General features: G+C 42.1%; 1 protein-coding gene across 2 annotated transcripts in view; it reads right to left on the bottom strand.

Annotated features, from left to right (window-relative positions):
- col4a3 (collagen, type IV, alpha 3) overlaps window positions 1–13,803 on the bottom strand; it is a 62,241-nt gene that overhangs the window by 12,727 nt on the left and 35,711 nt on the right. For both annotated transcript variants that reach the window (XR_003937132.1, XM_030152364.1), the window contains exons 29-46: window positions 12,800–12,894; window positions 12,148–12,298; window positions 11,634–11,747; window positions 11,252–11,419; window positions 11,084–11,173; window positions 8,734–8,868; window positions 6,634–6,732; window positions 6,442–6,531; window positions 4,627–4,766; window positions 4,015–4,141; window positions 3,850–3,930; window positions 3,406–3,507; window positions 3,259–3,306; window positions 2,990–3,175; window positions 2,783–2,913; window positions 479–551; window positions 325–396; window positions 128–253 (exon numbers count right to left, since the gene is read on the bottom strand). Coding sequence is in view for 1 of the 2 variants with exons in the window: in XM_030152364.1 (XP_030008224.1) it covers window positions 128–253; window positions 325–396; window positions 479–551; window positions 2,783–2,913; window positions 2,990–3,175; window positions 3,259–3,306; window positions 3,406–3,507; window positions 3,850–3,930; window positions 4,015–4,141; window positions 4,627–4,766; window positions 6,442–6,531; window positions 6,634–6,732; window positions 8,734–8,868; window positions 11,084–11,173; window positions 11,252–11,419; window positions 11,634–11,747; window positions 12,148–12,298; window positions 12,800–12,894 (2,028 nt within the window). In the remaining variant the exon portion in view is untranslated. The remainder of the gene's footprint in view (window positions 1–127; window positions 254–324; window positions 397–478; window positions 552–2,782; window positions 2,914–2,989; window positions 3,176–3,258; window positions 3,307–3,405; window positions 3,508–3,849; window positions 3,931–4,014; window positions 4,142–4,626; window positions 4,767–6,441; window positions 6,532–6,633; window positions 6,733–8,733; window positions 8,869–11,083; window positions 11,174–11,251; window positions 11,420–11,633; window positions 11,748–12,147; window positions 12,299–12,799; window positions 12,895–13,803) is intronic.

Below are 13,803 nucleotides of genomic sequence, written 5' to 3'. Positions count from 1 at the left end.
GTTCAACACTTCATCCCATCATGAACCATCAGACTCATACATGAAACTCACAACATTCACAGAAACATGACCGACTTCAGCCAAAACACCGTTTCAGAGTTGACTGGGTTGCATCTTTTAGACTCACCTGGAAGTCCAGGTCTCCCCCGAGCCCCTGGAGGTCCTGTCTGTCCTGGTAGACCCTGGGGTCCGGCTTCACCCGGGTCTCCTGGGATCAGAACCACTTCCCTGTTTCTGTCCTGGCCCCTCTGTCCTGAGGGGTTAGAGTTCACGTCTGAAACTGACTTCTGATTGGACAGTGTTTTTCAGATGTGGCTGTGTTACCTCTCCTCCCAGGTGGTCCCGGGGGTCCAGGCAGGCCCTCTGGTCCTCGAGGCCCCTCGTCCCCTTTCACACCTGAAACACACAAGTTTGGGTCCAGATAGTTTGGGTCCAGATAGTGAGACCTGCTGATGGACTGGATGGAGCTGGTTCTCACCCACAGGTCCGGTGACACCGGTCTCTCCCATGCAGCCTTTGGGTCCAGGAGGGCCTGGGGGTCCGTCCTCACCCTGATTTAATGTGGCAACACAGCACAGTCACTGTCTAATTCAGTCTGGGACTCATTTACTGTCACTGCTCAGACATTATTTACCACCACACCTCTGATGTGAAGGTTCTTTAATCATCTGTCTGACTTTTGGAACACTTGAACCCTTCTGCATTCATGCAGTTTACATGTGAAAACCAGTCCTGCTGAACATTAACTTCACTGATCTCTATTTAATTCACATTTTTCATTATTTCATTTGACCTGGTGTTGTAGATGTCAGGTTCTTCACCTTCATGAGGTTGATGCTTCATCTGAACTAAATCAATGTGGAGATCCTCCTTTCCAAACCTGCTGGGTTCATGTTTATTTCTGTCATTTATTGATAATACTTGTCTTGAACATACTGTACTCATCGTTCATTCTAATAGTATATGTATATGTGTGTACATATATATATATATATATATATATATATATATATATATATATATATATATATATACATACAGTACAGGCCAAAAGTTTGGACACACCTTCTCATTCTTCGCATTTTCTTTATTTTCATGACTATTTTCATTGTAGATTCTCACTGAAGGCATCAAAACTATGACTGAACACATGTGGAATTATGTACTTAACAAAAAAGTGTGAAATAACTGAAAACATCTCTTATATTCTAGTTTCTTCAAAGTAGCCACCCTTAGCTCTGATGACTGCCTTGCACACCCTTGGCATTCTCTTGATGAGCTTCCAGAGGTAGTCACCTGAAATGGTTTCCACTTCATAGCTGTGCCTTGTCAGGGTTACTTAGTGGAATTTCTTGCCTTATTGATGGGGTTGGGACCATCAGTTGTGTTGTGCAGAAGTCAGGTTGATGCACAGCTGACAGCCCTATTGGACAACTGTTAGAATGCATATTATGGCGAGAACCAATCAGCTAAGTAAAGACAAACGAGTGGCCATCATTACTTTAAGAAATGAAGGTCAGTCAGTCTAGAAAATTTCAAAAACTTTGAATATGTCCCCAAGTGCAGTCGCAAAAACCATCAAGCGCTCCAACGAAACTGGCTCACATGAGGACCGCCCCAGGAAAGGAAGCCCAAGAGTCACCTCTGATGCTGAAGATAAGTTCATCTGAGTCACCAGCCTCAGAAATCGCAAATTAACAGTAGCTCAGATTAGAGACCAGATGAATACCACACAGAGCTCTAGCAGCAGACACATCTCTACAACAACTGTTAAGAGGAGACTGCGTGAATCAGGCCTTCATGGTCAAATAGCTGCTAGGAAACCACTGCTCAGGAGAGGCAACAAACACAAGAGATTTATTTGGGCCAAGAAACCCAAGGAATGGACATTAGACCAGTGGAAATCTGTGCTTTGGTCTGATGAGTCCAAATTTGAGATCTTTGGATCCAACCGCCGTGTCTTTGTGCGACGCAGAAAAGGTGAACGGATGGATGCTACATGCCTGGTTCCCACCGTGAAGCATGGAGGGGGAGGTGTGATGGTGTGGGGGTGCTTTGCTGGTGACGCTGTTGGGGATTTATTCAAGATTGAAGGCAACCTGAATCAGCATGGCTACCACAGCATCCTGAAGTGACATGCCATTCCATCCGGTTTGCGTTTAGTTGGACCATCATTTATGTTTCAACAGGACAATGACCCCAAACACACCTCCAGGCTGTGTGAGGGATATTTGACCAAGAAGGAGAGTGATGGAGTGCTGCGCCAGATGACCTGGCCTCCACAGTCACCGGACCTGAACCCAATCGAGATGGTTTGGTTGAGCTGGACCGCAGAGTGAAGGCAAAAGGACCAACAAGTGCTAAGCATCTGTGGGAACTTCTTCAAGACTGTTAGGAAACCATTTCAGGTGACTACCTCTGGAAGCTCATCAAGAGAATGCCAAGAGTGTGCAAAGCAGTCATCAGAGCTAAGGGTGGCTACTTTGAAGAAACTAGAATATAAGAGATGTTTTCAGTTATTTCACACTTTTTTGTTAAGTACATAATTCCACGTGTTCATTCATAGTTTTGATGCCTTCAGTGAGAATCTACAATGAAAATAGTCATGAAAATAAAGAAAATGCAAAGAATGAGAAGGTGTGTCCAAACTTTTGGCCTGTACTGTATATATATATATATATATATATATATATATATATATATATATATATGAATGTTCTGTAGATCAGATCAGTCAAGTGTGCTGGTAACAGACTTAACTAGTCTTGGATGGTAAACTGACCGTTTTCCCTTGAGGACCAGGATCACCAGGACAGGCCGATTTTCCTGGTTCACCTGGTGCTCCTTTAGACCCTTTGTCTCCTTTAAAACCAGGACCTGGAGGACCAGGAGGACCCTTACATCCAGGAGGACCTACAGATAGACAGAAGGGTTCTTCATCTGAGACCAGGTTCAGGTTCATGGACTTCATTAATGGTCTGAGTTTAACCTTTGACTCCTTTCGCTCCAGGGTATCCAACTTCTCCTTTGTTTCCCTCAGTGCAGATTCCATCTTTACCAGGACAACCAGAAGGACCGAGGGGTCCAGGAGGACCAGGAAAACCCTGATTTCCTTCAGGACCGGGAGGACCAGGTGGACCACATGGGCCAGGAGGACCCTTTTCTCCAGTGCACCCTGAAGAGACAGGTTGAAACAGAATAATTTAAATTTCTTCTTTTTGTGAAAATCAAATGAGAAGACAAGACCTGAGGACTCACCAGGTGGACCTTTGGACCCCTCTGGTCCTCTAGGTCCAGTACCAGGAGCTGTGAAAACAAAACCACCAGTCAGAGGAGAAATACAACTGTCTGCCCTGTGAACCAGACTCAGAAAGACCCAGATTTAACTGTAGAGACATGGTCTACCTCCCATAGCTCCTTTCTCTCCTGGAGGTCCAGGAATCCCATCTTGTCCCTGGTTTCCTCTGGACCCTGCTGGACCAGGATCTCCAGGAGCCCCCTTATTACCTACAAATACAAATACTTTGAACCAATCTCCATCCAAGACTAGTGCTTTAGAGAAGACCACCTACACCAACACCAGGTCACGACAAAACCCAGATCAGGTTCACACCGAGGACGAGGACGTCATGGAAACGCAGAATATGAAAGATGGAAAAAAAAATTTCTACAAAAATTTTAGCCTCAAACTTTAACTTTCAAGTAGCAATTTATTATTATTTATTGTGATGATTATTGATAATGCTATTTAGGGTGTTTTTTTAAAGTTGGTTTATGTGTTTGTTTTTACGCAGAGGAAGTGAATCTACCTACCAAACCCATCTATGATCCAGCTCTTCCATCACGCACCTGTGAGTCCTGTTGGTCCTGGAGGCCCATTACTTCCTGGAGGTCCATCACAACCTTTTTCACCAGGAGATCCAGGAGGACCTGAGGCAGACAGGACCGTCCTTTACACTGTTCACTCCTACAGTTTATACATTTAATAAACCAAAAGTAAATCTGATGTGTGACCTCTGCATCCTGGTGGTCCTGGGAGTCCTTTACTGCCGCAGGGGCCACATTTTCCTGGAGGTCCAAAGGCTCCACGGTCTCCCATTTCCCCTTTTACACCTGGAGAACCTGGAAGTCCTGGTTCACCCTGAAAGGTTTCACAGGAAACCCTGTTTATAAGGAGCTCATATGATGTCATCCATCAGCAGGAAACAGACAGGAAACGATGTTTAGAGGGAAAAACACAATCCACAACGTTCCAACCTCCAATAAAATACAGACAAATTAAAACCAAAAGAAGTTTACCCTCTGTTTTCTCTGGTTTCTGAAGGTTTAACCTGTGTGTGACTAATGCTGTAACATGACTAGAAATTCAGCATTTTTGCTCAATTTAGGAACAAAATTTATTACAATATTTTGACAACATCTAGATGAAGTAAATAAGCACATCCAACCCAATCCAATGTAATGTAGTCTATCTATCTATCTATCTATCTATCTATCTATCTATCTATCTATCTATCTATCTATCTATCTATCTATCTATCTATCTATCTATCTATAGCTCAGAGTTTTAGACAGAAAAATGATGGACTGACTCCTTCAGACCACATAAGCAGGTGTTGCTGATACCTTCTGTCCTAGGGGTCCCTCAGATCCTGATCCAGGTAGACTCGGTTCTCCTTTAGTACCTTTGGGGCCTGCCAGTCCTGGTGCTCCATCTGAACCAGGACTCCCACATGGTCCAGGCCATCCTCGCTCCCCTTTAACACCTGAACGGAGAAGATGAGATGTTCACAGAACAGAAGTAGGACCAGATGTGAAAACTGTGATTTAATTATAAAATAAAAAAGGAACCAATAACCCATGTGTCTTTTCTCTGTAGAATATTCCGTACTTTCTGGACTATAAGCCGCTACTTTTTTCTCATGCTTTGAACCCTGCGGCTTATACAATGATGCAGATCGAGTATAGATTTTTAGGGGCTAACGGCCTCCAGGGGGCACTCTAGCAGGAAGCACCAAAGCGAGACAGACAGGTGGAAGAGGTGATGAAGAGGAGAAGTTTTAAATTTAACTTAACAATCATTTTGCACAAACCCTCATCATGGAAAACACACGAGGAAATGCATATGATGCAGCTTTGAAGTTCAAAGCAATCGATGTGTCTGTTTAAGAAAGAAATAGAGCTGCAGCACGGAAGAGACAATGAGAGACAACGGAAGAGAGACGTAGAAGGAGTGTGACAGAGCCTTTGAGGATGTTCAACTCCAACACTGAAGAAGACGACTGCAGTGGTTTAATGAGCAGAAGGAAGATGAACATACAGATCAATGACTTTTCTGGGTTTTTGAACCAGCCTGTTCCTGCCGTTTTACTGTCATGTTCCAGACACTGTTTGGAAAAAAGCAGTGAAGGGATGGAAATAAATGTTTAAATAATCTTTCTGTTTACCATCTGTCTGAGTAAATATTTCATGTGACAACGTGGACACCTGCAGCTCATAGTCAGGTGCCGCTTATAGCCCGAAAAGTATGGTATTTTGTTTTCCTTCTCAGTTAACCCTTCGTTATCCCGTCTATAGAATTCCTTCTAATCTCCGAAAACACATAATCTGCACAGTGTCGTAATCATGTTAGAATTTTTTTCATTCAGTTTGTTTTTAACTTTTTTAAAAAAAATTGCATTTCACCACCTTAAGCTGTAAATAAAAATACCAAATACTCATTAAATCTACGTTCAGACTGCAGACAAATTCCAAAAACCCTTTTCCCCTGTAAAAGATTAACACCAAACATTTAAAGTGTCACATGAACCCAGGGTTTGCATGGGTCTATATGCACAGAACTCTTATCAAGTAAAATCAGCTCTTAATAGTGTCATAAAATCAACCAGGTTTTTCTGATAATTAGTGAATTTGAATCAAGTCGGACAGAAAGTCCACTTGTCCATCCTATAGATGTCATCTGTCCTGTCATTTTCATCTGTTTCCTCCACCAAGGAACGGAGGAGGTTCTGTTTTCATCTGGGTTTGTTTGTCTGACTGTTAGCAAACAGTCAGACTCAAAAAGTTATGGATGGATTTTGATGAAATTTTCAGGAAATGTTGATACTGGCACAAGGAACAAATGATTACATTTTAGTGGTGATTGGGGGCGGGGGGGGGGGTCTGCTTTGACAGAGGTCTACAATCTCAGAGTGCTTTTCTAGTTTTTCATGTTTTCATAGGGTTCGTTGTTGTTGATGAGGTGGTAAAAGCATAAATAATCATCTGTTTTCTTCAACTTCCACTCAAAACCAAACATCAGCCTTCAAGAACTAAACTTATGACCATCACCAACATCAACTGAGGTGAGAACGTGTGTCATGAAAACATTTTTATTCAACTCTAAATGGATGTTTAGTTGTGAATCATTTTAATGTTTGGAGCAGCGTTTGGAGTCCTTACCCGGTTTACCCATTTCTCCTGGATTACCCAGAGGACCACTAGTTCCAGGAGGACCAGTTTCTCCAACAGTACCAGGGTCTCCAGGAAGGCCTGACACACAAATCACATATTTTCAGAGCTCTGTTGTCATGAAGTTTGATCCATTTAATAAATACCACATCAGGGTAGAACGGTGTGGGTGTGGAGGTCTACCTTGTGGTCCGAGGGGTCCAGGTCTACCGTTATTTCCATCTGGACCCTGAAATCCGAGGACACCTTTTTCTCCTTTAGCACCAGTGAGACCAGGGGATCCTGAAGATGGAAAAGGACAGAGACAAGTGGACAAAAGTCGCAATTTTAAACTGCATTTTCATGCGATTGGAAAAAGAAAATGTGAGTTTATGTAAGTTAGGATCTATGGTTAGGGTTAAGGTGGGAATATCATCATCATCACCACCACCACTACACTTGACTAGATCGAGGATAAAGAAGTTAACATTAAACATAACAATCACTAATAAAATCACCCATAGGTGGAACAGTACAACTATTAACCCGTTAAAAACACCTTTGATTGAGAATCAGGTGTATTTAGTCCAAAAGCCTGAGTGGGGTCAGTGCAGGGGTGTCAAACATACGGCCTGTGGGCCAAAACTGGACCGCCAAAGTGTCCAGTGGAGGACCACCAGATGAATTTGTCTAATGCGACATCAACAGTCAGGGCGTTGACTCCGTTTGAGTTGAGGTTCCACATACAGACCAAGATGATCTCAAGTAAAAGAACCAATAAATAATGACGACTACAAACATTCTACTGGGTTTAAAAAGTAAAATTACAATATGAAGACATTTACATGAACAAACTCTCCTTTCACAATAAAACGTGAATAACCTAAAACTCCATGAACAACCTGGAACTTCTTACAGAAAAATAATCGCAGTTTTCCAATATTCTGCCTGTTATTGAATGTATCATGTGTTTGTAGATCCACTGTGATCTGTGCGTTAGTGTTCATAATAAACTAAGACATAATTGTGTTGAAATTACACTTATTTTTCTTAAGAACTTTCAGGTTCAGGTCATTCACATTTTCATGATATACAGTAATTCTACTTTTTTCACACTAAAATAAACAGAAACATTTGTATTATTATATCCCTGAAATCAAGTTTGGGGGATATTATGGTTTTACCCTGAACGCTGTCAGATCTCCCTGGTGTTTTGTCGATAACTTGGACAGATTTGGTTGGATTTCTTCTCCTTGATAACCACCATAGTGGACCCCTAGTGGAAGAACACTATGGATTTCAGCTTCTCTATCAGTATCATATGTCATCCACATGGAGGCGCTGTAGTTGAACATCAGTTTATCGGGCTTTGTCTGTTTGTTAGCAAGATAACTCAAAAAGTTATGGATGGATTTTGATGAAATTTTCAGGAAATGTTGATACTGGCACAAAGAACAAACTATTACATTTTTGTGGTGATCGGAGGGGGGGCGGGGTGATCTGCCTTGGTGGAGGTCTGCGCTCTCCGAGTGCATTTCTAGTTTGGACATAAATCGTCAATAATCGGCCGATTGAGATCAAATGTGGTGCATATTGATTAGAGCTGCAACCAATTAATCGACTCAAAGTGACCCAAAAAAATCATTCAACCACAATTCTCCTGAATCAGAGCTTTGTTTCCTTCATTTCTCTGCTGTTAAACATTGGTTCCACTGTTGTGTTTCACATGGATGCTTACTTTGATGCACAAAGAAGCTTCAATTTAGGAAAACTGTAATAGAATATCTCCTTTCAATCAATTCAAGTCGATTAATCGAATTGGGAATTTTTGCATTGGCGTCAAGCACCTAATCAATTAATCAGTTGCAGCTCTAATATTGATGTTCTTCCAAATGTCCATGTTCTACCATCCAGAGTTCATCTGGGCTCATTTTCATTCACTAGGTGGAGTTTAGGGTTCAATGGGTTCACTATTCTGACACTATCAGGTCAATGCAGCTCAAACTGAGTTCAGATTGATTCTCTAAAAGTTATCGTGGATAGATTTATATATAACAAAGTTGTTTGTAGGTAATTATGCCTATTATTTGACTGGTCCGGCCCACTTGAGACCACTTTGGACTGTATGTGGCCCTGGGTCAGTGTGTCTGTTTCCATCCAATATGTCATTTATTCGTTTTTACGTTTGACAGTTACAATATTTCTACAGTTTCCACCTGTTTTTTTTTTTCTTGTCCACATGGAAATCCCAGTAAAAACATCTGGATAAAAAAAAATCAATGTAAACAACAAGTCATTCAGTACCAGATGGTCCAGGGTCTCCCGGATCTCCCAACATGTCCACTGAAGTCTGGACTCCCTTCAGTCCGGTCGGTCCTCGGTCCCCCTGAGGCCCCGGAGGCCCTTGGACACCTCTGGACCCACCTACGCCCATGTCACCTGAGACACAGATAGAGACACACTGATGGGAAGAGACACTTTAAAGAACTCTTTCTTTCATCTAAGTCAGGGGTCTCAAACATGCGTCCTAGGGTCCAAATGCATCCCGCCAAAGGTTCCAATCCGGCCTGTGGGATGAATTCGCAAAGTGCAAAAATTCCACAGTCAAGGCTGTGGAATTTATTTTAGTTCAGGTTCCACATACAGACCAATATGATCTACAGTCAAATAATAACAGCAAAAGAACCGACAAAAAAGAATGACTGCAGATTTTCTTCTGGGTTTGATGTGACAAAAAATAATATTATGCTATGCCTATAAATAATGACAACTTCAAATTTTTATCTTTGTTTCAGTGCAAAAAATAACATTAAATTATGAAAATATTTACATTTGCAAACTATCCTGTAACAATAAAATGTGAATAACCTGAACAAATATGAACAACCTGAAATGTCTAAAGAAAATTCAGCATAATTTGAACTCTTTTCTGCCTGTTCCTCAGTGTTTAGGGTCTTCGTAGTTCGGTTCCATAATACACATGTAGAAATGATAAGTTGAGAATAATAGTGTTAAAATTGCACTTATTTTTCTTAAGAAATTTCAGTTTTTTCCAGGTTATTCACATCTTTTTTGTTTGAATAGTATATAAAAGTAAGTATTTTCATAATTTAATGGGTTTTTTTTGCACTAAAACAGAGACAAAAAGTTGCAGTTGTCATTATTTATAGGTTATTCTGTTATTATTTCACTGGTCTGGCCCACTGGAGATTAAATCGGGCTGAATGTGGAACCTGAAAGAAAATGAGTTTGAGAGCCCTGATCTAAGTGGAAGTGGTTTCTCCAAGATTCAGGTGGAAAACGATCCACATCCACAACAAGGTGAACTCCTCCAGTCCACCAGGGTCGATTTCCAGACTGAGCCTAGTTAGTGGATGGAGGTAAAGGAGACATTTGGGTTCAGTTTCACCAACAGACAGACAAACTGCTGCTGCACGGAACTCACATTCCCACAATGCACTGCACCACAAAATATACAAAAAGGCCTGAGTGACGTTTGGGTTTGTTCTGTAAACAAGTGGACTGTGTTTCTGATGGAGTCATCTGCGAAAGTGTTCACTGTGAGGGAAGTGATTCAGGTGCAGAAGCACAGACAGACGAATGGAGTAGAGAGACTCAGGACATGACTGGGGTTAGGGTTAGGACATGACTGGGGTTAGGGTTAGGGTTAGGACATGACTGGGGTTAGGGTTAGGACATGACTGGGGATAGGGTTAGGGTTAGGACATGACTGGGGTTAGGGTTAGGGTTAGGGTTAGGGTTAGGACATGACTGGGGTTAGGGTTAGGACATGACTGGGGTTAGGGTTAGGACATGACTGGGGTTAGGGTTAGGGTTAGGACATGACTGGGGTTGGACACATGTAGACCAACATCTGGGACCAAAGGCAGACGAGGATTTAATGTCCAGATTAAAGCATTTGTTACTAAATGAATCCAAATTCACTGAATGTAACAAACGACATGACACTAGTTGCTTTTCCATTGACCCTCAAATTGTGCGAATATAACTTGTCAATAAAAATGTACCCAATGGAAAAATGTCAATTTCGCCAAAACTCTCATTTTTGACTCAAAGTCTTTGTTCTGACAAGAGGGGGTTGTTTTTGGGCAAAGTGCAAATGGTATATCACACAAAACTGCAATGGAAAGACCTTTTACCGCAACTAGAGTCATGTGAAATTAAAAAAAAAAAAGCAAACGATGTTGACGGACGTTACAAGAGAAGAAGAGTTTAACATAAACATGTGTCGGTATGTGTGGACACAACAGGAAACCACATCCTTTTTTAATTTAGTACAAAATAGAGGGTTAATATATAATAATAATGAATATATCTGTAAATCAACACCATATTTATGTTTGTCGCCATGTTTATGGAATGACTTCCTGTGTCATCTTGCAACAATAAATAAACAAATCATTGCATTTGTGATTTAATGGAAAAACTGACATTACGCACTTCTGTTTTTTCAACATTTAGTAAATATCAGCAAAGTTTTGGGCAGATGTCCAGTGGAAAAACGACTTCTGATGAACAGATTAGAATAAAACAGTCTGTTCATCTGTGACTCCTCCCATTTCCACACAGTTCTTTACTTCATCAATAATCCACAGTTTTATCATTTGTTCAGTGTTGATTTGACTGATCCCACCTTTGAGTCCCGGGAGTCCGTCTTCTCCTGGTTTTCCATCAACACCTGGACTCCCTAAGGGTCCTGGAGGGCCCACGTCTCCTCTGGGCCCTAAAACACATCACATTTCTGAACATAACTGTCATCACAGATTGATGAATAATCAGTGATTATTGTGGTCTGATCTACCTGGACTCCCTGGATCCCCATCAGCCCCCTTTGGTCCTTTCAGTCCCACCCTCCCTGATGGTCCTGGAATTCCACCAAACCCCGGGGTCCCATATGGTCCCTGAGGCCCCATGGATCCCACACCCGGGGGTCCGGGGTCGCCTTGCAGACCCTTTGGGCCCCGGATCCCTGAGGACGGGAAAGGAATGAACCGGTTTAATGGACCCAACAGATCCTGAGGATGCAGAGTTATTAAATAAAACTAAGAAGAAATAAAGGGTTTCAAGTTCATGATGTGGAAACAATAGTTCAGGAAAAATAAATGCAGCAAAGAAATGTTCAAAACTCATATGAAAACTCATGAAGGTGTCGGGTCTGGGTCTGGGACTGGATGGAAACCTGCCTGGGAAGCCCATGTTGCCCATGTCTCCTGGCTTTCCATCAGGTCCTGGTAGTCCTGGAAAACATGGTCCCACCGATCCAACTGGACCTGGTACTCCATCCAGACCACGGCGACCTGACAAACACATTAGTTCAGTTTCGTGTGTTCCGTGTTTCTTTTCTGTTTCAGAGTCGATCGTTACATCTGCGTGAACCTGCGACTGTTTCCTTTAACAACCATGTACGATAGAGTAGAGACGAAGAACAGTTTATCTGATCTGTACTTGAAACCAGACTACGTTTATAGGTGTGACACGCTGCCTCCTGTCACCAGTACTTCACAGTGTTTCTTAATATTAATATAAATTAGCTACATTAACTAACTTTTCCAGTGCACCTTTATGAACTATTGTAGTAATTCAATATGTAAACATTCAGGAGAACCAGATGTTCTCCTGAGTGTTCTGAGTGGACCATGTCTCTGGTCCAGACTGGGTCCACTGACTCCACAATCTTCATTAGTCCACGTGAACTACCTTTTGGTCCTATTAATCCATCCTGTCCTGGAGGTCCAGGAGCTCCATCTGGTCCTGGAGATCCAGGGTTTCCCTGAGGTCCTACAGATCCTTCTTCTCCCTGAGGACCTGTCTGACCCTGTTGGCCTGGAAAACCCAGACCCAGAACCCCCTGTGATCACAAAAAGCAGCGTAAACCACCTGTTGATGTAACTAATCAGGTTTGTTTACTTAGGTCCATGTCACAGACACGAACAGGTCTAAGTTCATTTAAAACTAAAACAGTCCAAGATCAGAGACTTCTGTCACTGATGTGGGATAATTTATCTGTTCTGGCAAAGCTGTCAAGGTCATTTTAGTTTGTCTTTCATTTCTATCTATCTATCTATCTATCTATCTATCTATCTATCTATCTATCTATCTATCTATCTATCTATCTATCTATCTATCTATCTATCTATCTATCTATCTATCTATCTATCTATCTATCTATCTATCTAGTCTAGTCTAGTCTAGTCTCGTATGTAGTCTGATCCTGGTCCTGACTTTCTCAACTCCTGTAAATCTTCTGGTCTTGGTGGTGACCTGGTTTCAGTGGTGACCTGGTCTCAGTTTAGGGGTTCTGGACCACAACACTAAGGTGCAGATTAATACTTGAAAACCTCCATGTTACCTTGGGGCCTGGCATCCCCGGGGGTCCCGATGGTCCGGCTCGCCCTTTGATACCAAAACTTGGTAAACCTGGAGCTCCTGGCAGGCCTTTGACACCTGGAACCAGAACCACACTCATCCGGTCAGAACCAGTAAAAAAAACAAACATGAGAGCATAAATACCCCTGACTCCAGCCTGATGGAGGAGACCTTTAGCCTCGACCTTTAAAGTCACTGTTTATTATTTAGAACCAACTCCTCTGTGGCTTTTCTTATGCAGTTTCACAATAAATGTCACAACATTTGTATTGATGACGTAGAGTCGACGCTGTGTAAAGTCTGATCCATCACATTCATGGACTGTCCATGTGGTTCAGGTCTGGACTCTTGGGTTCAGGTCCGGACTCTGTGGTTCAGGCCTGGACTCTGTGGTTCAGGTCCGGACTCTGTGGTTCAGGTCTGGACTCCATGTGTAAATACTGTGTCCTGCTCCTGAACCACTCTTTGAATCTGATCCTGGTGAATCCTGGTGTTTCATCTTCAGGTTTAGCTGAACTCATTCTATGGACACAGAACGTTGAACCTAGACCTGAACAACTGAAGAACCCCACTGCAGAACACTGTAGGCACTAGGCATGATGGGTAATCACTTAACCTACCTCTTCTCACCCTGATGGACCATCACTCTGGAACCGGGTCAACCTGGACTCATCAGACCACATGACCTTTGTCCATTGAAACACAGTCCAGTGGTATAAACTGATGGTTGGTGAAGACATCAGAAAATCCTCCTCTTCAGTTGAAGGGTTAAAGAACTGACCGAACATACTGATCATTACATTAATGATCCAGTGAACGGGACTGAATTACAGGTTCAGTTAAATCCAGGTGTGGACATCTTTAAGGTCATGACCTTTGTAACAGCAGATTTCACATCCCTTATTTGCCCTAAAATAATATTTATAGAGAAATTATTCACAGAGTAAAGAAGAAACTACAAAATAAAGACTTAAGACTGGAATCACT

This window comes from Sphaeramia orbicularis, chromosome 13 (assembly GCF_902148855.1).
Source record: "Sphaeramia orbicularis chromosome 13, fSphaOr1.1, whole genome shotgun sequence".
NCBI classification, from domain to species: Eukaryota; Metazoa; Chordata; class Actinopteri; order Kurtiformes; family Apogonidae; genus Sphaeramia; species Sphaeramia orbicularis.
This window is presented reverse-complemented; position numbering and strand designations above follow the sequence as displayed.